The sequence below is a fragment of the Lycorma delicatula genome, chromosome 2 (genome assembly GCF_047948215.1).
Source record: "Lycorma delicatula isolate Av1 chromosome 2, ASM4794821v1, whole genome shotgun sequence".
NCBI lineage: Eukaryota > Metazoa > Arthropoda > Insecta > Hemiptera > Fulgoridae > Lycorma > Lycorma delicatula.
Genome location: NC_134456.1, coordinates 197,657,940 through 197,683,761, shown reverse-complemented (window position 1 = coordinate 197,683,761; position 25,822 = coordinate 197,657,940). Strand labels below are relative to the sequence as shown.

At 32.6% G+C, this 25,822-nt stretch overlaps 1 protein-coding gene across 1 annotated transcript in view; it reads left to right on the top strand.

Annotated features, from left to right (window-relative positions):
• Nucleotides 1–25,822, top strand: part of ncm (pre-mRNA-splicing factor nucampholin) — a 59,232-nt gene that overhangs the window by 6,353 nt on the left and 27,057 nt on the right. Inside the window, exons 3-6 of the mRNA XM_075356950.1 lie at nucleotides 4,685–4,813; nucleotides 16,504–16,692; nucleotides 20,065–20,218; nucleotides 24,908–25,060. Of these exons, the coding sequence (XP_075213065.1) occupies nucleotides 4,685–4,813; nucleotides 16,504–16,692; nucleotides 20,065–20,218; nucleotides 24,908–25,060 (625 nt within the window). The remainder of the gene's footprint in view (nucleotides 1–4,684; nucleotides 4,814–16,503; nucleotides 16,693–20,064; nucleotides 20,219–24,907; nucleotides 25,061–25,822) is intronic.

Below are 25,822 nucleotides of genomic sequence, written 5' to 3'. Positions count from 1 at the left end.
TTTGTTTTAAGAATGTTAAAATTTCAAAGGTGTTAGTAAATTCCTGTAACAATGTGAATCCAGTGCAGTTCATGGTTATCATTTACTGGTAATTTTTAAAAAAATTGCGCAGAATTTAAAATAAATTTTAATCATTTGTATGTTGTCCAGATATTCTACCTACATGGTAATCTGAGCTTGTACATTCTTCAAACATCTTGTAAGCTAAGTGACTACATAATAGAGCAATTAGGTTAACTTTTCTTTACTGTCAATATCCAAACATTTTAAGATGTTGACTTTTCAGTTAATACATTTCCCCATGCATGCATGCACTACTAAAAGTAAAACATTATGTATGGTTTATTCACAAAACTAGTTCAATTTTTATGTAAAAAATTAAATACTTTAAACTGATAACAACCTTTTGTAAAGTTGATGTTTTTATGAGCAATTAAGAATTTAGATATCATTACTCTCACATTTTTGATAATAATAATAATAATAATAATAATGTACTTAAAATAATGGTTTTTTTGTTAAAATTGTTATTCAGGTGTGAGTTTCAATTATAATAGTTGATAACTGTAAATGTGGGTGCCATGTGCTTATGTGTGCACACGCGCATGTGCTTAAGGTTAATATCTTAATATCAAATAAGTTATTTAAAGTAAATAAGTTAGATAAAATGTAACTTTTCATGGAAATGATCCAGATTTTGAATAGCTGTTGCTGTTATTTAATGTATTTTACTCTGTTTTTTTGTTTATTATATTTTTATTTACTGATCATAAAGATGTTAAGTGATACAGGATTTAAGCTATTCCCTGTTCTATAAATTTCTTCATTGTAGATAAAGTAGCTATGTACATATCCAGGAATTTTTCATTCACTTAGGAATTTTTTCTAATTTTCTTAATAACATCCATACTTCTACTTTATGGTGTTGCTACTTTCATATATTAAAGGCTGTTTAACATTTAACTATACTGGAGCTATTTTATTAGTTTCTGATGCTTTCCTAATATTCGAAACATGAACTTAGAAAACATGAATTTAGAATTCATAACATGAGTTTTAAAATTCTAGGTTGCACAATTTTCTTCAGCAACTTTAATATGGATAACAATATCAAAATATGTTATGTCTTTTAAAAGAAAAATAACATATTGTTTTAGATCTAATTTAGCAGATAATGATATTGGTTTTGCAAAAAATTATTTTAAGAAAGTTGGTTTAATGTGGTGTCATGTAATCATACTTGTTTATAAAATTGCTGTCATTTGCACTGTAAAAGAAGATTATAATAAAATAAGTTAGTTAAAAATTTAAAAACTTTTCTTTGTATTGTGGGTTATTAAAAACATGTTATTGAACTGGTATACTGTATAATCTATTTATTTATTTTGCTGTAAGTTGATTTTTAGTTCTTGGATTTTAATATGCAGTCGAATTTGTTTATGTTCAGTCAAAACCTTTTTGAATGTTTTATATCTTAGAAATTATCTCAATTATTATTGATTTCACTGTACTGTTATTAGTTTTTATAGATAATCCTTGTGGTTTGGTAATAATGGATTTGTAACCTGTGCCATAAATGTTTTTAATTGACCCTGCTCCTCTATCAGTCGCCACCAATTATCTTAATCTTATCTCATTTATTCACTTACATATAAGTTCTCTTCGCTTTTATCTCATCATTCTTTTAATGTTTTCACTTTTTTACTTCATTTCTGTTTACACTTGTTCTTTTTATTCCTTCTTCTCTTGCTGCTGATGTTATTCAGTCTAAATTATTTGTGGTGTTTTTTGTTTTCCTTATCTCCTAGGGTGGTAATATCATGTCTTTTGGTCCATATATATTTTTAGGGCTTTGCTTCAAAAGAAGTGTATTACTCTTGATAAGTCATCAGACAGAAAAGTACCATATTTATTAGAATACCCCCACACTTAATAAGTGTGAGGGGCTTACTTGAAACAGCCTTTAGCCAGGATAATTTATGTAAAGTAAACGTTTACTTAGAAGTACCTAAATTCAATCACATAAATATAGTTACATTAGGCTTTCGTTTATCAATATCGGATGCCGCTTATACATCCTTAACTATTAACATCCTGTTCATATTATCGATAGGAACGAAGTTACGATATTTCTATAAAATTGATTCATTCTGTATAGGCTGCATCCGTTTCTAATGACACTACAGTTACATTATCAGGTACCCATCGTCGTCTTGTCTATTCGCCATAGTCATTGTACTGTTTGTACAATGTGGACGGTTATATGCATTTTATCTGTTTAGTTTATCTTGTAAAGTTTAATACGGTGATTTATTTTAATTACGGCATTAAAATGAGTACAAAAGGACAGCATCTACGATATTTTACAGTAAATGAAAAACTGCGCGTTGTAGAAGAGGCTGAAAAAATTGGAAATTAGGTTGCAGGAAGAAAATTTGACGTAGATGAAAGCTGCATTCGAGACTGGCGTTAGAAGAAACAACTTCTGAAGAAAGGCACTGGTAATAAAAGGGCTTTTCGTGGCTTAAAACCAAAATATACAGACATAGAAAAAAAATTATATGACTTTGTTATGGAAAAAAGGAAATGCGGTTATGTTGTCACGACATAAATGTATCGATCATATGATCGTGAAATCGCTAAATCATTGAATAAAGTTGATTTTAAAGCAAGCCGTGGATGGATGATATGATTTTTTGCACGAAATGATTTGTCAATAAGACGAAAGACGACCATTTCTCAACGACTTCCAGATGCTTATGAACAAAAAATACATAATAAATCTTAGAAAAGATAAAGGCTATTTGCCTTCTCAAATAGGAAACGCTGATCAAACCCCTGTATATTTTGAAATGCCATTTGACAAAACTGTAAACAAAAAAGTTGAAAAAAGTGTTACGATTCGCACTGGTGGTAATGAAAAACAAAGATGTAGTGTTATGCTTCGCATTACTTCTGATGGATCAAAATCACCTCCGTACATTGTTTTTAAAAGAAAAACTCTTCCTACCGTACAGGTAAATGGAGTTATTATCTGGCACAGAAATCAGGTTGGATGGACGAAACCTTAATTTTAGATTAGACCAGGTGTGTATGGCAAAAGCGATCAGGAGATTTACTTAATAAAAAAAATACCAGTATGCTAGTAATGGATATTTATCGTGGGCATACAACTGATAAAGTGAAAGACATTTTAAGAAAGGGTATGACAGACCAAGTAATAATTCCAGGCGGATTGACATCTCTATTGCAACCACTAGATGTCTGCATTAATAAACCGTTCAAATCTGCATTAAAACAACTGTACAGTAAATGGATGGCTGATGAAAATTTCTTTCTCACGTCTACAGGAAGAATCAAACGCCCAGATTTTAAACAGATTTGTGTAAAAGATGCTTTGGGAAGGTATTTCCACGGAATTAGTAAGGAAAAGTTTTAAAAAATGCGGAATATCTAATGAACTTGATGGTAGTCAAGATGACCTTTGGCAGAGCGACGTGGAGACTACCGGTAACTCTTCTACGTACATTGACAGTGACAGTGATTAATTAAAAAGTGTATTGAAATGATCCTTTTTAACATGATACTTTCTTTTCGTTTTACTGGTCTACTGATTCTGAACTAAACTAGTACTAACGGTAATTAATTATTAACGTAATATTAATATTGTATTTTAAATGAACGAATTAAATGCTTTACTTTGTGAATATTTTCGTATTTACGTATTTTTTTATCATATCTGTTGCACTTCAAAATACCGGTATATACTCAATCTTTTTTTTAGATTTTTGGTCTGGAAAATCGTGGTGTGGGGCTTATTCGGGGGGTGAGAGGTACTTGAATAAATACAGTATATGCTTCACTAGTGGTAATATCACATATATCTTGTATGTTAAAATTTTCATGTTTTTTTTTGCTTGACAAGGCAGTTTTATATCTTTGTTTGTGATTGCTCATTATTTCTCTGTTCATCTTATTTTCTGTTTAATAATTTTGCTTTAATAACTAGTTTCTTGTTTCTTTTTCTGAATTAATATTACTTCTAGCTTTTTCACATAATAATGTACACAGTTTTATCTATTTATTTCCAGTTCAGTATCATTTACATTTATCTGAAGTTGGTTATCTAATTGAATAAAAATTATTTATTTATCTTTATTGTAATAACAATAACGTTTCACAATAGTGAAATCTTATACATACATATATATATATATATATAAGTTAAGTCAAATCCACACTGTACTGCAACATTGACTGGCCAAGATACATGTTGCTTTTAATTCTAATTATTCATTTATTTAATTTTTACTAAATTTGATATCATATTTTATATATGTAGTTTTTAACTTTTAATATTTAATTTTTACTTTTATATTTATATATATTTTTTTAAAGTTTTAATTAAAAAAAAATTTTGATAAATTTGAATGTATTTAAATATGGGAAGTGGTTTGATATGAACAGTTTAAAATATAATAAATACAACTGAAGATGTGGGTTTCCATGAAAACATTTTTGTAAAATATGAAATAAGGTAAGTATCATCTTATTTCCTGTATATTTCTGTACTGGTGGATCAATTTGGTTTATAATTTGTATACTAGTACAGAGGAATATGGGTGTTGACTTTAGAAAAAATATACATATATGTGTGATTTAAGAATTTTTTTTTTAATTTCAGTTTCCTAATATTGGTGAATTACTTTTAACACGTTGTGTTATTCAGTTTCGTAGAGGATATAAACGTAATGATAAAGTGACTTGTATATCAGCTGCTACATTCATTGCGCATCTTGTTAATCAGCGAGTGGTAAGTAGTCTGTTGAAGTTTTTATATCTTTTTTTTTTAAATATGTGTTTTTATAAGTGAGAATAGTGCTTATGGTTAGCTTTTATTACTAATGTTTTTAATGAAGTATTTAATAAGAGAAGCATATGTAAGTTCTGACAGTTATTTTGGTTTGATTTTTCATTGTAAATTGTAATCATGTGGTGTAGTGAGGGGGCATGTCTTTAATTCTGCTTTAAAATGCACTTGTTTCTTATAGTCAAATGGGTTTTATGGACATTAATTACAAAATAAAAAAGTAAGTCATTGAGAATAATCAGGTTCAGGATATATTTACTTAGTGTTATTAGTACTTTCAGTTTTTATTTGTAAGTCACTATTGTCACTATTACAAATGTAACTTTTTTATAAAAATGGTTGGTATTTATAATTTTAAAACGTAACGATGTTTTTGTAAATTGCCTTTCATACTTTTCCAGGATTTTAGTACTTTTTCTTTTTTTAGTACTTTGTAATGTAAATCGTAATTGAATTAAGTAAATTATAGCTTATATTAAAATCAATTATCAGTTGAAAATTATATTATTGATTATTAAAATCAGTTGCCATTTACCAGGTAGTTCTTGAATGGCATTAAAGTTTTGAAGAAGTTTCAGACACATTTCATCAGTATGATGATGTTTTTATGTACCCAAATGAGGAAAAGCTTCCTTTAATTTTCAGCCTGAAAAAATCCCTAGAGAATTTTATGGGGTAAGTACTGAGATTTATGTTGAGACAGTGTAAATATGATCATTATGATGAAACAATTCTTGTTTTGTTGAAGAGTCTTTGATAATTTTTGGTATTGTGAATTAAATAAATACATACATATATACATAATTACATAAAATAAGACTGCTTTTGTACAATTTTGATTGTGTAGTAAGGTAGCACATGAAATGGTCTTCTTCACATTGTGCATCTAATAAACAAATTTAACGAAGCAGGTTTTGATTTTTCTTGGAGTATGGTCTTCATTTTTAATTGTTTTAATTGAGATATGTGATCACTGTTAACTGTTAATGTCCTGTACTGTTATCACGCCCTATCCTTGGCAGCTTTCCTTCCACACACAGAGCTATAAAATACTTTACACTATCACATACGCTACACCAGGAACACTACATAAATTAAGATATATACCCCTACACAACTACACAACATCTTTTAGTTCTTCTTACACTTATACTGATGTAGTTATGACACCTTACGAAACGCAACCATAAGCCAAGGTAGAAACTATCATACCAGTGGGTGGATGGCTCTACATAATGAATCTCATACGATGTCCTCTGGCACCAGGGTGAACCCAGTTGTATGAAGCCCTAGCTTTAGTACACGTGCGCTGTGCTGGAGTGGTTTGTTATATCTCTAGTACTCGCGGGAACCATATGTTTGTTCATTATATATTTCTTTAGTGGTTGTTGAAACCAGGAGCTTAAAAAGACATCATCCGACGTTGTCAGCTGAAGATGTGTCTGGTGACAATGAAATGAGGAATAAAATAAAGACAATTAAACGATCAATAATATGGTATATGGTAGTGAAATATAAGGAAGAAGGTAAATTATTTACAAAGGTTTCACCTTTCATCATACACATGTGTGTTGTTGCAGTGTATGGCTCTGCGAAATCAATTAAAAAATTACGAGTGACGCCCTGTTGATTGAGGTGACTGACAATGAACAGAATCTGAAGCTTCTAGCACTTAGGTTTACAGGGAAGGATTAAGTGATGGTGTAACCATATAATACATTAAATTCCAGCAAGGGGTTTGGTTATCTTCTGCCGTGACTTGGCTGATATTAAAACACCAGAGATATCAGAGGAACTGTCCCTGCAGTCAGTCACTTCTGTTCAGAGGATAATGAGGAAGGAGACTGGTATTTATGTACCAACATCTTCATTTATTGTAATCGTTTCTACTCCGATGATCACTGAGCAAATAAAAATAGGCTATCTCTCTGTCCATGTGTGACCATACATAACAAACCCCAGATGCTGCTTTCAATGTCAGGGCTTTGATCACACAAAATTGATTGCACTAAGGAACAAGTTTGTGTGCATTACAACTGAATTGGACATGATGATAGTGCATGTACTGAAGCAGAAAAGTGTCTTAATTTAAGGGCTTACATTTGGCAAGGTCAACTTGAGAATGCCCCATTTATAAGGAAGAACAGGCAATAATAAGGATCATTACTGAACAGAAAGTATCATTTTCTGTGGCTCATTAGGAATACAGAAATCCCTCAACGTGAGGAGTCTTGTACAGCTCAGTGTTAGTTTTGTAAGGCTCTTTCCAACAATGTACAAAAGGAGATTGAGTGTGCATCATGCAAGGAACTGACCAAGTTGGTCTAAGTTTTGTTGGACCAGATAAAAGCCCTCACTTCTGCTGTTGCATCATTGAATACAAGTTAGAAGAAAGATATTTTTGGTGGAAAGGTCGAGAGTGGTTCACCGACAACCACTTCAGTTGCTACAACACCCAATAAAATTTCTACTGCACCAACAACGCAGCAAACAACTAAGATCCCAGTGAAGGGATCTGAAAAAAAATTGTCAGCTGGTATGGTGTCTCTGGCCTCCCAGGCTTCCAAATCCCCACCACCATCTGAAGGTCTCTGAGAATATGGAGAGCTGAATATGGAGAAACAAAACACTTCCTAAAAATTATTAATAGCAAAAAGAAAAACTGGAGGATAGTATTTGACAAATAATCTGCAAACAGTTTTGTATATAATAGAAAAAGAGTATTTATGGTTATAAATGTTATTCATTGGATGTATGTGGTCTCTGTTCTCACTGCCAGAACAATGAAATCCCAATAAAGAAAGAAAGTCCTTTACTACTGTGTCTGCAGGAGACTCACCTCTGTCCCCATGATTGATATATCCTTCATGGATATGTTTGTGAAAAATGCAACTATCAAACTGAGGGCAGAGGATGAGAAGGTGTAGCTGTTTTTGTAAAGGAAGTAGTATTGGGAATGCAGATACCAGTAGGTATAATCATTCCAGCAGTCTCGGTAAAGATATTGGGACCATTTAAAATGAATACCTGCAACTTATATCTTGCCCTGAATTTTGTTAGTGAGATGAATTGTCCAATTTTTTTTCACGGATTCCTTTACCCTGCCTAATAATTGGCAATTTCAGTGCCCATCACTCTTCATGGGGCTCATCATCATGTTCTTCCATAGTTGCTATAGTTGGTCAACTGAGGAAGAACAGATCTCTGATTATTGAACGATGGGTCGTACCTGTATATGTAATCTTCATGTACATTCTCATGCATCGATTTATCCTTGTGTTCAGCAACTCTACTCCAGATCTTATTTGGTGCATTTCCAAAAACTTTTTTAGAAGTGATCATAGACTGGTTGTTATTTTGATCAGTAATAGTGATTTGCCTCAGATCAGCTATGTAGATGGGTGGTTGGGAAAGCAGGTGGAGTGGGTACCAAGATTCATTTAGCCAATAGACTTTCGTCTATTGGCTAAAGTTAGATTTAGACAAAAGTGGTTGCACGATCCACCAACTTTCCAATTTTGCACACCTGATACTTGATAGGGCAAGTGAATAGTGGAAAAGTGGTAAACTTTGAATGATATTGACAGCAAGGAGATCTGCTGCCATCTGAAACTAGAGCTGGAGGCATACTGGAACCAAGTGGCAACTGACTGGGGAGAAGCAGCCTTGAAACATGAATATTATTCACACAATTGAACACTCAGAAAATTGAGTGGAAAGGCCAAGTCAGCAAATGAAAACATTAAAAAAGATGATGGAACTTTTGTAATATCGACAACTGAGTGCCTTAAGTGCTGGAGGCAGTTTTTTGAAAGGCTTTACAACCATGACCCACCACAAGGACCATCAATGGAGTCACTGCTTGTTGAGCCAGCTGAGTTCCAAATGTCTGATGCTGAACCAACTATTGAAGAGATGAAAACAGCCATTCATGCCTTGAAAAATAAAATGCACCTGGAGGAGATGAGATCACCACAGAGTCCATCAAGGCTGGAGGTGTTGTACTGATTCAATGACTACATGTGCTCCTTCAATCATCTGCTGCATGAAAAGGTACCAGATACCTGGAAAAAGGCTGTCATCATTCCATTCCTCAAGAAGAGCGATAGTCAAGAACTACTGTGGCATAAGACTTCTATCATCTGTTGGTAAAGTTTTCATGAGGTTCATCCAGTTATGCTTGCAGAAATTTTGTGAGCGAACAAGCTGTGAGGAAAAAGCCGGCTTTTGACCAGACCGAGGTGTGACCAGATATTCACCATTTGTCAACTAATGGAGGAAAGAATTTGATGCAGAAAACGAGCAGTTGTCATCTTCATTGATTTTTGATCTGCCTTTGACTGCATCCACTGGCCAGTGCTTTGAAAGGCGTTGGAGACAAATCTCATCCTTCCAGAAGTTATCAGGCTTCTCCAGGAGAGCTGCAATGGATTGTCACGTCAGATACGCATTCAAAATGAGCTATCTGAGGAGCTTTTCATCTGGAGATGGGAAACTCCTGTTCAGATGGAAGCTCTTTAACATTGTAGTTGACTCCATAATGTGATGAGTTTTCCAGGGAGAAAAGGAATTCAGTTGGAGATGATGGCTTTCTGACTGACTTAATGTTTGCCGATGACTGTGGTATGTTCACTATCAGTGATGCTGAGGCCACTGATATTCTGTATGATAACACTTACATTGCTCAGTCTTATGACCTGAAAATAAATGCAGATAAGACATATGTACTAACAATAGACGGTTCATGCATCATCATCCTACTGGATATGCAAATTAAATAAGTGCAAGAATTCAAATATTTGGGCTCGCTGGTCCAGGAGAACAAAAGTAATAACTACGGCGGAAGTCCACAGTCGAATTGGTCAAGCAACTGCAAGATTTGCTTCCTTGAAGTGGTGCTTGTGGAAACAAAGCAGCATCTCACAGAAGTCCTGAGTTCATCTTTTCTGGACTCTGATCTTGCCAATTTTATTGAATGAAGCAGAAATGTGGGCACTAATTTAGACGGACCTTAGCAAACTTGAAGTGTTCCTTATGTGATACCTACGCCAGATTATCAGTCTCACTTTGTGTTCAGATCCGAAAAGAGGATGTTCACCATTGCTGCGATTAACAAACAGTAGTTGTTACAGATTCAACAAAGACTGTGATGGTTTGGCCGGGTCTGCAGAATGATTGGAAACCGATTACCATAAAAACTCCTCTGGTATGAATGATCCATTCATTGGAGAGTCCATTGAACAATTCCAAACAAAATGTGGATTAAGCAGATCAATGATATAAAAAACCACAGGCTAAATCTTAATGAGACCAGGATGATGACCATGGATTGCCATGTATGGAAATGACTTGTTGATGAAATCAGACAACCATTGGCACCCACCACAGAGTATGGGCTTAGGACTCAATCCAAATCCAGATGCCAGCTCGGGATTAAGTAAGTAGTAAGTGCAAGGGAATATATTCCTCTAACATCTGGAAAACCAAGGTGGCCTGCTGTTTCTTGGTGGAACAAGAATGCAGTAGTGCATTAAGGGATTGTCATAGGGCTTTATGTAATTTCAGTTGTAGCCCTACATCAGAAAAGTTCTATGCCTATGCAATGCGAGAGCTATATGCCGTCAAATGTTTTGGTATGCTAAGCATAAATCATAGCTAAATTTTGTTGATACCATTTCTCAGACAACTCCATCATTGGTTGTTTGGAAAAAGTATGGGCCAAGTGTGGATCAGGAGAGTCATCACTGCTGATTGAACTGGAAAGCAATGGTATCCTTGTTACCATGCCAATTGATGTGGCAAACATGTTTGGTTACTCTTTTAGGTCAGTTTCATTTACATCATCCTACTGTCCTGAGTTTATGATATATAAGTTACAAGTAGAGAGTGTGCTTTTTATTATTGGAAATTCGCTAAATGAATTCCTTTTTCTTTTGATGAACTAAGATATGCCTTGAATAATTCCCGTGACACTTCCTCTGAAAATGATAATATCAAGTTCAGTGTGTTATCTCACCTCCTGAATAGTGCATTACGATATCTTTTGTCCATTTACAATAAAATATTGTCTGACCAGCTATTTCCAGATTCCTGGTTAGAAGCATTGGTCATCCCTATACTGAAACTTGGTAAAGATAAATCATGTCCTTCCAGTTATCATCCTATATACTTGACCAGTACCCTGTGCAGGTTGATGGAACGAATGTCAAACTGTCATCTAATGTAGTACCTTGAAAGAACAGCCCTAATTGCCCCTAAACAATGGAGTGTTCGCCAAGGTAGATCGGCCATTGATCATGTAGTTGCCTTGGAATCTGTAATTCAAAACACCTTTGTACTTTGCCGACGCCTGGTTGCTGTATTTTTTATATGCAAAAGGTGTAAAGGTTGGAAGAGAGAAATCCTAAATACACCTCATGAATGGTGTATACAAGATAATGTTGTTTTTCTCAGGGGTTTCCTCACTAGTCGGTTCTTTCAAGTTTGAGTTGGAATGACAATATCTGAAAGTTTCACATTAGAAAACAGAATACGACAGGGAACTGTCACTAGCACAGGGAAGTGCTACTTTATTTGCTGTAGCCATAATAGTAAACAGATTGCATGCAAAAAGCCGTTATGTGTTCTTTATTTGTTGATGATTTTTTAATTTACACAGCATCTAGAACTAGCTACTAATGAGAGGCTACTCCAAAATACAAAATCTGTTTAAAATTGTGGTGTAAAATGTCTAGATTTATGGTTTCTTTGAGAAAACAAAATGCATTTGCTTTTCATGTTTGAGGGAAGCTGTTGATTCTCAACAATTTTTACGTGGTGAACTAGTTGAACCATGCACACGGGTTAGATTTCTTGGAATGTGGTTTGACCAATGACTAACGTGGGTAATACATTTAAAGGAGCTGAAGGTAAAATATTTAAAAATGGTAGACTTGCTGAGAGTTTTTTTCTAATACTCATTGGGGAGTTGATTGAGTATGCATGTTGCACTTCTACTGAGTTCTAATCTGTTCTCGTTTGGACTACAGCTGTTTGGCATATTTATTCGCTTGGTCCATCACTCTTAGAATGCTAGATAAATTTTATCATTCATTCATCCATGTTGCTACAGGTGCATTTTGTTCAAGCTGTATGATAAGTCTACTGATGGAAAGTGGTGAGCCATCCCTTTGGGAATAGATGAAACCAAATGATCAGCTGATATTAAAGTGCAATGAAATTGTCCAACTTCTGATGTAGTGTTCTCTAACCCAGATCTGAATCAGTATGAGGAACAGCCGAGATCTACTGCTCTGCTAGGCATCAGAGCTCAGTGCCTTTTCTTAGCTCTAAATATACAATTACTTCCAGTTCTTAATGTTACTCCATGTTATTACCGCCCTTGGTGGCCTTCTCTCATTAATTACTGCTTTGGTATTTGTCAGTATCATAAGAAGAACACAAATCTGCCTTTTCTTAGCGCTAAATATACAATTACTTCCAGTTCTTAATGTTGCTCCATGTTATTACCGCCCTTGGTGGCCTTCTCTCATTAATTACTGCTTTGGTATTTGTCAGTATCATAAGAAGAACACAAATCTGGTTATGTTACGAGAAAAATTTTATAATATTATAAATAACGTGAATCCTGATGCTATAGTTTATTTGGACAGCTCTAAAAATGTTAATTTGGTTGGTTGTACTTTTGTGGTTGACAACAAAACGTATATGTTTGGCCTTCCCAGTATCATCAGTATTTTCATTATGAAGCTGTATGCTATTAATAAGGCCTTAGAATTAGCCCAACATTTTGTTACGTACTTGTCTGCTCAGATCTCATGAGTGCCTTACAAACAATTAGTGACATGTACTCCTGATACTCTATTTTTGGTGAGATTCAAAGTGCTATTTCTCAAATGACTCATGTAATACAACAATGTAATTACATGTGTCATGTAATGACACATGTAATACATGTGGAGCTCCTCATGTAGAAAAACTGTCAAGAGGAGGTTTCCTCTTGACAGTTTTTTTTGCATTCGCAAACGGCAAATAATAATCTATTTGCCATTTGCGAATGGGGCACACTAGGCTCACTCATGGATGTCTGATGACACAAAATAGGTGAGCACCTATTTGTGCTCACTGCGACTGCCAATTAACTGTGTACCACATCCTTACAGATTGTGCATTGTGTTGCAAGTCTAAACTAGGGTCTGTCATGTGAATAATGTTGGGAGCAATGAAACAGTGTTACCTGATCTTTTATGATTTCTCAGGACCTTCCTTTTATTTTCAGATATTTGAGTATTAACTTGTAGCTTTCAACTATTTATACCATTTGGCATACTAGCAGATGGCAATTTTATTGTTCTGATTTAGATTATTGATGTAATATTTAATTGTGCTTTTATTTCCATTTGTGGGTATCTAGTTTTTAATTTAATTTTTAATATTTATTTACATACTATGAGGCACATACATAAAGTAAGGGCCGTCGGCCTATATTTAAATATTAGCAGGTTTGAACACAGTTTCTCACATGAAGGGCCATCTGTTTACGAAGCCATTGCAGTTGTTTTGATGCTGTAGTCATTTGCCTGCTGGTGAATGCAGATCGCAATGTCTGTGATAATCGTTTCTCCTGCCAGTTGTGAAGTGCATGTTGTGATTCAATTTTTGTATACAAAAGGATCTTCAGCTGCTGAAATACATCAGGAGTTGTGCCTAGTGTATGGACCTACAATAATGATGAAGGAGAGGTTAGACTTTAAATTGGCCGCACAGATGTGCATGATGAAGAGGGGAGTGGCAGGCCCAATATTCAGACTGACAAAATCGTTGCACAAGTGAACCGAAAACTACGATGTGATCGGTGATTGATGATTAGTGCTCTGGCTCATGAACTTCCACATGTTGGATTGTCACAGAAAAACTTCTGATATCACAAATTGTGTGCAAGCTGGGTACTGAAAATGCTCACTGACCAAACCATAAAAAGCAAAGAATGTGCAGTGGACGAGCGTTTTTGGACCACTATCGACAAGATGGAGATTTATTTTCCCACATTGTTACGAGCGACGAGATGTGGATATCTTACACCTATGCAGAATCGAAACAACAGTCATTGCAGTGGTGCTATTCAAGTTTCCCAGAACTGAAAAAGTTTAAGCAATCTCTGTACTTAAGTTGATAAATGTTGGCTGCCAGTTTGTGAGATAAAAAGGGCGTAATCCCCTTCGAACTGTTGTTGGGTGTAATCCTCCTTCATGACACACCAGTGGTGTATCCTCATACCACTGCCTTAACCAAGAAGATAATTCAAGATTTTTGTTGGGAACTTTTTGACCATCCTCCATGTATTCTCCACCTTGCACCTAGCGACTACTTCCTCTTCTTGCGTTTGAAAAAGTTGCTTGGTGGACAATTTTTTGAAAACGACGATAGGAACTCAAGACTGCTGTTGTCAACTGGTACAATTCCTAGGTGGCAAACTTCTGTGCAGAGGGGTTAAAAAAACTGGTGCTGCATTACGAAAAGTGCTTAGAACTGAGTGGCAATTACGTGGAAAAGTGAAGTAGATATGTAGTGAACTAAAACTGTAAGTAAAAACCTTTTCTCATTAGTTAATTTTTTTTTAATGACCAAACGGCCCTTATTTTAGGAATATGCCATATATATAAATATTGTGTCTGGGTGCTGTTAACGACACTATGTTGTGTGCTCAGGAAAAAAATGCACTGTTCTCTATTACAAAATTTTGGCTAAAATTCTGGTGTGAGTCATCATTACCATTAATGTTTGTTAAAAGCTATTAGTCATTAGTTTATAATGATTAAGTAATTTTGGATTAATATTAATTAAATTATTTTGTGTGAAATGGTGGTTAGTAATGAAAAGTTAATTAACTTGTAATTTTTACTTGTGGATTTTATCCTTCTATCAGATGCTAATTAAAAAAAGGTTCATCTGCCGGTTACACATTTTGTTATACAAGGTCTGTTAAAAAAAATTATGAATCTTTTAATTTGTTGGGTTTGGAGAGATTTTGTTTTGTGTGATTGGTACCACTATAAAGGGAAACTTAATATATCATACCCCCCATTAAGAGCTTTGTGTGCTGTGCAATCCAAATGGTGATTATTGACTCATTATTTAACCTTTTGTATCATTTTGCCATTTTTACAGCAAGTGATTATGTGAGCAATATATTAATGAAATTTTATCAAACTCGTGAAGGTGTTTGTGGAAACACATTAATTGTTAATGCAAAATTTTGTGCCCCAGTTGATGTGGCAAGGTAAGAAGATTTTGAGATTAGAGTCAAGAGCTATGAAATCATGCCAGTGATGACAAAACATTTTTAAATAGGATCATAATAGGTGATGAAAGTGGGATATGCAAACAATATTGGAACTAAAATTCAGTCTTTTCAGTGAGTAAGAAAAAGTTCACAGAGGCCAAAATTATGTTAAAGTTGATCAGATATTAAAGGTCATGTTGATGGTTCTTTTTGTCATTCACCTGCAGTTTTGTTCAAAGTACAAACAGTAAACTTTCTTTATTACTTTGTAAGTTTTTAAATGACCAAAAAAGTTTCAAGACTGAAGTTAGAAGACTCCAAGTGCTGTAATTATGAATTTTTTTCAAAAAATTGAATAATTGTTTTTTCACAGGCCTCATATTCTTCTGATCTGGTCCCCCAGCAGGCTTTTCTATGTTTTCAAAGTTCAGATCATCATTAAAGACTGAATTTTTGAGATTATTGAAGAAATTAACAAATAAACACACATTGTACTGCTAGCTGTCTGATACTTTTTTTATGACTGTGTTTTGATGTGGAATCACTGTATCTGATCAAAAAGTTCATGCATTACAAGCTTCAAAAAGTTCACTGATAAGTGTATCAGTGGAAGAGGGGACTACTTTGAGGTGACAAGGACTAATAGCTTTCAAGTAAGATGCAAAAATTTATGTACCAATAGATGTGTAATTTTTTGAACAGACTTTGTTATGTAAATATTACTTTCAATACTATTTCTTTTCAGTAGTATTTGTAGTAGACCAAATATATCTGTAATATTTGAAACAAACAGAACGACTTTTAGTTGTGAAAAGCTTGCAGTTTAAGAAATCCTTTAAGTTTGAGGTTAAACTACTCTAAAATATTTGGTTTGCAGTTGTGAATGATTTTATAATAACTGATTTTCCTGTATAAAATTAAGTAATTGATAATTAAAGCTACAATTAATGTTTCTATAATTAAAGCATTTCTTTCTAATCGATTTCCACCTGTGTTTCTTTGTTTTTTATTAGTACTATGTTGAGTGCTTCTTTATGATATTTTGTCTCCTTAGATTAATTTTTTTAGTGTAAGTTATTTTTAGGTAACTCAAATTTTTTTGGACAAAGCTGATATCTGCTTTACATTTTTGTTGATTAAAATTTTGTTATTAATATTATTTTTAGTCATTACAACTAATTATGAAAATGTTTCTCTCTTTTCCTCCTCTCATGTGATAAATGATAGAAATGGTTTCCTAGAGCTGTTTGAGCTTGTTGTTATAGTTGTTACATGTTTAATATTTAGCTCATTTCATTGAAGGTTTTGTTTATGAATCTGATAGCTAGAATGAAAAAAAATTATGTTTCAGGCTCATGAAATTCTCGCTCTTGAAATATTGACTTTATTAGTTGAGACTCCTACTGAGGATTCGGTTGAAGTTGCTATTGCATTTCTTAAAGAATGTGGGCATAAATTAAATGAAGTTAGCACTAGAGGAATGCGTGCTATATTTGAAATGCTTAGGAATATTTTACATGAAGGACAGTTGAACAAAAAGGTAAGGTTCATGAATTGTATTGTTTGTATTTATTTTTATATTGTGTGATTACCACTTATTACAAACACACCACTTGTTGGATATTTTGGTAATGAATGATTCTTCTGGATTTTTACATTTTAGTGTTGAAAATATATGTAGGAGAATAAATTTATTACCTTAGTAAGTTTATTCACTAGGGACTCCAAAAATATTAGTTATGATTGCATTCCCTTCCAATTCACATACATTTCAGTAAGACACATCTAGTGTTGAAAAGGTAAAAAAGTAAGTTTTATTTATTCTCATTTTGTAAAACAAGATTTTTATTTGAATGAAATGGGACAAAATTGCATTGTGTGTTTTTTTTTGGAGAGTTCATTAAAAGATTGTTTTGTTTTATCATTTCTAATAAAAATCCTTATTGTCGGCGTATTGATATTAAAAAAAGTGCCATGAAATTTTCATATAATTGGCCTGAAGATGAGAAAAATGTATGATAAAATTGAATTTTTTGAATATAGTTTTGTCTCAACAATACATAATGAGTAATACATAATGTATACATAATGAGTAAAGTAACTCTCATTTGACACAGTGCTCAGCATTTAAAAAATATATTATTTCAAATTTTTATATTTGGGACATGTTTAAAAAAAACAGTATTTTAAAATTGTAGTTTTTTTTACTGTATGTGTGACCTACAGTTCCAGTTTCACATTTTTAGTTTAATAAGCTGAGGTACAAGTTTACATTAAATAGTTAAATTTGTTAATCCTAAAAAAAAACTAACAGGTTTGAGGATATGTTGTCAGTCTTCTAGGACTATAAGTGCACATTTACACCTAAATACAAGAGGTTAACTTTAAAGTAAAGACCGTTTCATTGTAAAATAATTATTCTGAAAACTTTATAAATATTTATTATAAACTGCATACCTTATACTACTTCTCTATATAATCGCCACATGAATTAAGACATTTATCATAGTGATACACCAGCTTCAATATACCCTTGTCGTATTCTTCTGACGCCAGTCCATTTAGCCACTGATTAACAGAATTTTTAAGTTCATCGTTACCTGTGAATTGCTTACCACTCAAAAATTCTTTCAATTTCCTAAATAGATGGTAATCAGAAGGAGCCAAGTCTTGACTATGTGGCTGGTGATCGTAAATTTCTCATCCAAATGTTCTCAGTAAATCACGTGTCGGACTTGCAACATGTGGATGTGCACTGTTGTACAGCAGGATGATGCTGTCGATCAGCATCTGCATCGGCTTCTGCATTTATAGTCATTCCATACAGCATAAAATCAACCAGCAGTATGTCAAACCAATCCCAAAAGACTGTGGCCATCAGTTTGCATCCAAATGGCTGTGATTTGACCTTGTTGGTCTGATTTGAGATTGAGGATGACACCATTCACTTGACTGCCATTTTCCTTCTGGCATGTAGTATGGAATCCATGTTTCATCACCGATAACAATCAAATTAAGGAACTCGGTCACCTTTTTCTATATAGTGCATCAAAATTTCTAAAGCAGATCCCATTCGGATTTTTTTGTGATGTTCTGTTAAGACGTGTGGTATCCAAGGTGCACAAACCTTTCTGAAGCCTAAATGGTCATGACCAAATGCAACCGATAACAGCTCTTGAAACATAGGAAAAAGAAGGGCCAGGTCAGGAAATGTTGAGTGACGATCTTCATTGATGATTTCATTGTCAACGCATTTCAAAAAGTCCTTGGTGATTATTGAGGGCTTCTGAATTCTTCATCATGGATATTAATTCTGTTATTTCTAAACCTTTCACACCATTTTAGGACGTTTCTTTTATTCATTACATTATTACCGTACACAGCAACCAACTGCCTATGAATTTCAGCCGGCTTAACCTTTTGCTGGTTTAAAAAATGTATGATTCTATATATTTCAGAGTCGGCGGCAACATTGATTTTTCTATTAATTTTTTAACGTAATAACTCACACGTAATCAAAGATACTACAACACAACAACTTACAGACAATAATGCAGTTTGTACATTATTAGCATGGCCATGAGCAACACAGGTTCACCAACTTTAAGAAGAGAAATTTCCCAGTGGTCTAGAGATATCCCTTGTATATTATTAGTGATAAATTGTATTTCTGATTCTGAACAGTAATTTCGTGAGTTTTAGTTTAGCAGTCCAAATATTGATAATTGTTAGTATTATACACTCAATTTACTGAGTAGAGAAATATATTAATATTTTCATCCACTTTTTGCTTCATGGCAAAATACTCTGCAATTATTTCTGACCTTGGATTTAGAATTACTGTTGAGTTTTCTATATATGTTTTTGTATGGAAAATATTCATTAAAATTTTAATTGCACAGTATTTTGATTCATAATTTTTTCTATTGAAATCTGTTTTGATATTTTTAAAATTGACATTATTAATTAATTAAATAATTTTATAAAACTTTTTTAAAATAAATTTTATCATCAGTACTTTAATGATGATAACTACTGTTCCTTTTTATTTTGTGCTGATGCAATCTTAAGATTTCTTCTACATGTACTGAAGTGACACAGTGATTTTTATTTTGTTTGCAAATATACTTGTGTTGTAGTAACTGTTTTTATCTAAAAAGTCCATGTAAGAATTAAATTATTAAAACCACTGAAAAGGGTCGTTTAAAAGTTTTATTATCCATTTTTATTAATTTTTAGTGACATTAGGGATTAAATTTTAATAGTATACCAGTTACAGTATACAGTTACCAATAAAAAGTAACTGAACTCTTGATAAACATCATGATTTACAGGATCTTTTATTAAATATTGCCTTTGACATATATCCTTACTTATCATTGTATTATTTAAGCCCCACTGTTGGGTAAAAAGCTTTTCTTTGCATTCTAAATGCTTAGTTCTTTGTAGGTGGCATAAGGTATTGAATGTGTAGTTATATTGTGTATGTTATCATACAAAATTTTTTTACTGATTAGAAAAATTCTTTCTCCAATTGTGTAATAATAAAAAGATATATTAGCGCCAAAATTTTATGTTACTATAGGTGAAGATTAAATGATTTCTCTATTTATATTCTGTATTATGTCGTAATTTTTCAAATTTCTAAAAATATTTACTTTTTTTTTTGAAACAAAGAATATTCTTTTGTAAATCGGTGTATCCCATACTCTCGACTTCCAAGTTTATAGCTGCATGGTACTCTATACTTTTTTAAACAAACTTTTGTGTGCGTTGTGTTATTTTGGTAGTTGATTGTTTTCGTAATTAACTATGTTATTATATAAATTGTAATGAGTTAAGCACACTCATCTGTTAACAGATCTTTATGTTTGATTGTAAAGCAGTTTGGCTGTGTTTTTTTTTGTTACAGGTTCAATATATGATAGAAGTTATGTTTCAAGTATGGAAAGATGGTTTCAAGGATCACCTTCCTGTTGTTGAAAAACTGGATCTGGTGGAGGAAGAAGATCAATTCACCCACTTAATAACGCTAGATGAAGCTAAAGATGGACAAGATATTATAAGTATGTACTATTCTTAAATTATTCTCTATTTAGTAAAGAGCAAGTTTCAATCTGTTAATTAAATATTTATTATTGTAAAATAGTAAACTTTATAATTTTGAAAAAAAATAAAATTATTTTTATGGTTGTTAATTATTTCCCTCATTAATATAACAAATTTTAAAGTTAATATCTTGGCTGTGGTAGGCCTTTTAAATTAGTCGACTGGGCTGGTCTAATGGTTAATTTGTCATCGCAAATCAGCTAATTTCGAAGTCGAGAGTTCTAAGGTTCAAATCCTAGTAAAGACAGTTAATTTTATATGGTTTGAATACTAGGTTGTCGATACTGGTTTTCTTTAGTGGTTGTGTTTCAATTAACCACACATCTAAGTAATGGTTAACCTGAGACTGTACAAAACTGCACATAATTTACATTCATACATATCATCCTCTGAAGTAATACCTTACAGTAGTTGGAGGCTAAACAGAAAAAGAGAGAGGCCTTTTAAATTGCTATCTGCCTTCCTGGTAATCATCTGAGTGAATTTTTGAAATAAATAATTTTGCATTACAAATTAGATCATTATAACAATAAAAATTGTGTTATCATATTTATTTAGAAAATGGAAATTTTAATTGAAAATGATGTTGATACATTATTTTTGTATGCGTTCTGAAGTTTGGCAGAGAACAAGTGCATTCATGTTTGGCAGAGAACTAATGCACTCTCTGACAGGGAACTATAACCTGCAACTACAAGAAACGTGAATGGTTGTAAAAACTTGCATCTTGTCTGCTCATTAAAGTATTTTTTGTCTGCTTGTTGTAGTGTTTGTTACAGTTCTGCAATTTAGTTTTTGTACTTTTGAGTTGGTTGTGTGGTTTGTCATATTATCTTATGTAATCTGTTACTGGCTTTGAAAGCATCACTATTCTTTTGTAATTGGGCATATATCAGTTATAAAACAAATTCAAGCTCCATCCATCAGCTTTTGCTAATCATACCGTAGAATAGGATACACCTACAAAGATATTAACTGCAATATACAGATTTTACATATGGTAGAGAAAAGCTATCAACTCATCATGTTAAACAGTAGGAAGTTACACATCATTTTACAAAACAACATATTAAATGAATACATATAGCAGAGAATAATTAATTATATCCTGAGGGTGGATAGCATATAAACAATGTCAGCTACAGTGATGCTGATTAAGGAATTGCATAATAGAAAAAAAAAGGTTCTGGAAGTATATTTCCATAGTTATAAGATGTGTATTTATTTAGAAGTTAAATGTTTCATACTTTTTTCTTTATTAAGGAAGCTCGGTTCTATTTTCTGTTTAAAAAAAAAGTAGTACCATTTACAAACATTTATTTTGTTTTCATTTACTGATATCTTGCTCTTAATGTTTTCTTTCAATTCCTTTTTTATTTTTTTTTACTGTATAAACAAGAAAAACTGAAGAAATAGACTACATTGTTGAGTAACTATTTTGAATTGAGATTTGTCTTTCCCTTGTAATTAATTATTTAAAATTGTCATAAATAGATTTTAAAAAACTGTTACTTATAATACAATTGGTAAGTAATAATTAAAAACAATGTGTAAATAAGTAACTGTTGATTTATTGTCTGTAAGCATTATACTTTATACACCTTACATACATGTTTATGGGCAATAACTTAAAAAAGTAATAAAAAAAAACCACCTTTTGACTATTTTTATTATTATTTATATATATGGTTTAGTAATAAATCATTTTCCTTATGTGTCACTCCCTAAGTCTCATTTGCAAGAATTAGATCATTTAGCTATCCAAATCAAATACCACACTCAACGAATGCGGCAATAGTTATCATTTAAATAGCCCATTGGCTATTCCCTTGCTACCTGTATGTTTTCATACGCTACAGACTAAGATTAAGTACTGTTTATCTATTGGTATTCAGACTACAAAGCCTAGCAAAGACATAACATGTCCTAATGGATGCAAGAATCAATCCTCATCATGTTTGGTGGTAATACGTTAATAACACTGAATATTTGTTAAGAGGTGGAACTAGTCCAGGAGTTATTAGGGATTTTCATAATGGCCAATATTATGATAGTGTAATCATCTGCTATTTTACAATTCAAAGTAATTACTCAATAATGTAGTCTATTTCTTCAAATTTTCATTGTTTATACAGAAAAAAGTAATAAAAGAATTGGCAGAAAATATTAATAGCATGTTAACAATAAATGGAAATAAAATAAATGTTTGTGAATGGCACTGCTTTTTTCCAAAAAAATAAAGAAAAGAAAATAGGATTGAATTTCCATAATAAAGAAAGAAGTGTGAATCATTCATTAATAAATAAATACACATTTTATGGAGAATATGGAAATATCCTCCCAGGACGTCTTTTTTTCTATTATGCATTTCCTTGATCAGTGTTATTGGAGCTGACATTGTTGTGTATGCCATCGACCTTTAAGATATATGAGGCATGTTTTTAAAGGAAGTACCGTTTTGAAATTAAAAAAAAAGTAAACTATTCTGAAGAATTTTATTTTCACATGAAAGCCTGTACTCTACTTTTCTACATAATTAACACCAATATTAAGGCACTTGTTGTATTGTGGAACCAGCTTTTGAACACTGTCATCATGGAGGTCTGCCACCAGATTTTATAACCACTGCAACACGGTTGCTTTGACACCATCATCATTGATAATTTAAGTGTTCGGTCACAATTTCACAGACAACACTTCTTGAAACTTGAGGAAACTCTTCAGATTGTGAAGAAATTGTAAAGGGTCTGTGCTCACTTTTTCATTAACTTTCTGCACCAAATCTTCAGTAATGGCAGAAGGTCGTCCATTCCGTTCCCCATAATGAACATTCTGGCGGCCATCTTTGAAAGTTCTAACCCATTTTTGTTAACCCATTCCATCGCTCATAATGTTCTCTCCATACATGTCACTGATTTGACTATGAATTTCATCCACTTTCATGCCTATAGCATTACGAAAGCGAATTGCACCATGTATTTCACAGTTGGCGGGATTCTCAATCAGGCATTTTAAATACTCCCAAACAAACGTGAACACAATTGAATATTTCCGTAAAGGCATCTGTGGCTTGCCAACTGATACGGGTACATAGTGTATATGTGTGGAATGTCGACCGCAGTGTAGCAGTGGCAGAATTTCAAAACGGTACTTACTTTAAAAACATGTCTCGTAATTAGCTGTTCTCTGTTGTATGTGTTCATTTAATATGTTGTTTTGCAAAATTTAAAGTGTAGGGAAATTTAGTGTGGGGATAAGGGCAAGGATTGATTCTTGCTCATTGTGTGTGAGATACACGAGTTCCTCAAACGTGACTATCTTTGGTCAGCTTGGGTCATCAAACTCGCTGTATGTTATCCAGGTCTGTCCTGATTTTGATGTGAAGCAGAGATGATTTCAACTTGTTGGATTGAAGTACAAGATGATGCAGATTTAAAACTAGATTGATGTAATCTACAGTGGATGTTGTAATTTTACCTGTTAGATACAGTACATTATACAATCAAAAAGTGTAAATGAAGACACAAAATAAATCCTAAGCATTTTACATTATAAAATAAATAGGTAAGTTGAATAAATAAATAAAATTGACGAATGAAAAAGTAGTATGATAAATGAAAAAGTAAAATTCAAAGTAAGTAGTTGTTTTAAATTTTACTGCATTTTCATATTAAAATTTTTGGAAAATAACAGAGTTAAAATAAAAACTGAACAAGTGAAAATAAAAACATTTTTTAAACTGAGCTTTGATTGCTTAACAAATAAAAGGTTTTATGCACGAGTGAGTAATGCAGTATAACTAAAAGTTACTATCTATTTGTAAATGTTACTATTTGATCTCCGTGGCTGAGTGGTAGCATCTCTGTCTTTCATCTGGAGGTCCTGGGTTCAAATCCTGATCTGGCATGGCATTTTTCATACGCTACAAAAGTTACATTTCCACATTCCACACAAAAGCTTCAAGATTATGTAGCGATATCATCAAGAAAAAAAAATCTATATAGTCGAGATGGAATTACTTAATGCAATTCACTAAACAGATACTAATCATCGACCAAGTTAGTGTAATTTAGTACTTCACTTTAATAAAATTTAGTTCTTCTAAATTGTAACAGATCCATTTTATTAATTAAACACCCTCATGTCAATTCAAGTTTGGTTTTTCAATAACCATTATTTCTGATTAGTATTATATTTGTATTTAAAATGTCTACTAATGGATCGACCAAATAAAAAAAAAACCCAAAAAACCAGTTGATTGTATAACTAAAACATGAATTAAAATGCATTATGAATTAATAATAGTTTTTGATTTTGAATTAGCTGAAATTTTTTACCTGAGTCTTTTTATCTTAATAATTTTACAATGTTTTTCAACTTAGATCTATAATTTTTACTGAATAATGTGGTTTTCTGATTTCAGAAAATTTTTGTGATGTTTTAGGTTTCATCAGCTTAATATTTTGTTCTTTATTGTACTGTTTGTTATCTAAATGAAAACATGGAGGTAGCAGTCGCTGCATGATGGGCATTAAGGGTTCTGTCAATTTTAAATGTTAGAGAAATTTTTCAATGATTTCCTTGTAAGTTTTAACCTTTTCGTAGGGCCAAGATGTCATTAAATTATTTGGTTTTGTTTGTGACAGATGTTTTCAAGTATGATGCAGAATATGAAGCTAATGAAGAGAAATATAAAACTTTACAAAGAGAAATATTAGGTGAGAGTGATTCAGGAAGTGAGAGTGGTAGTGAAGATGAAGGTTCTGGCTCAGAAGAAGATGAAGATGACTCAGATGAAGGTATGTATGCAAACACTATGTAGCTTTTAAAATCTATTGTATTGTGTTGTTTTTACCCTTTTTTTATTTACATCAAATAGATCACAAAAATTTATATCTTTATAAAAATATGTGTATATTATTTTTGGTATAGCCAAATTATATTAATAATGGTTTGAATTTCATGTTTCATGTACTTCTTAAAAACTATTATATGAAATTTATTAAAATAAACCATGAATGAAACAAAATAAACTATCCTACTTTCAAAAGTATAATGATATGTTTTTTTATCCTTAGCGTAGAGAGTTTAAAACTTATTTAACATAATGAATGGTTATAAGAAATATAGAGTATAAATTTTACGTTAGTGACTCAGTGTCCTTCCAATGTGGGCTTAGCTGAGCAAGGTTGTTTCTTTTATATCCTGAATCTGTTTCTTGGGTGGAACTTTAATTTTTGTAAGGAAAGAAACTTTGCTGCTTCATACAATTAATTTGGTTAATGCAGAAACAGTATATTGCTGCCTCCATCCTGAGTGAATACCTAAGTGATTTAATTTGTGCTAGGATACTTCCGTGGGCAGATAATTCTTTTTCAGTATCCATCATTTCCTTACTCTTTACCCCATTTTCTGCACTTTGTGGGTGTAGGCCAGACCTAGTTAGCTTCCATGCTGAGGATTGTAGGACTTCTGAAGGGCTCAGTTCCAGGATGTCTCTAGAGATACACATTCTCAGTGTGATCTGGCCAGGAGGCATGGACCGTTTTAGGAGTTTATTA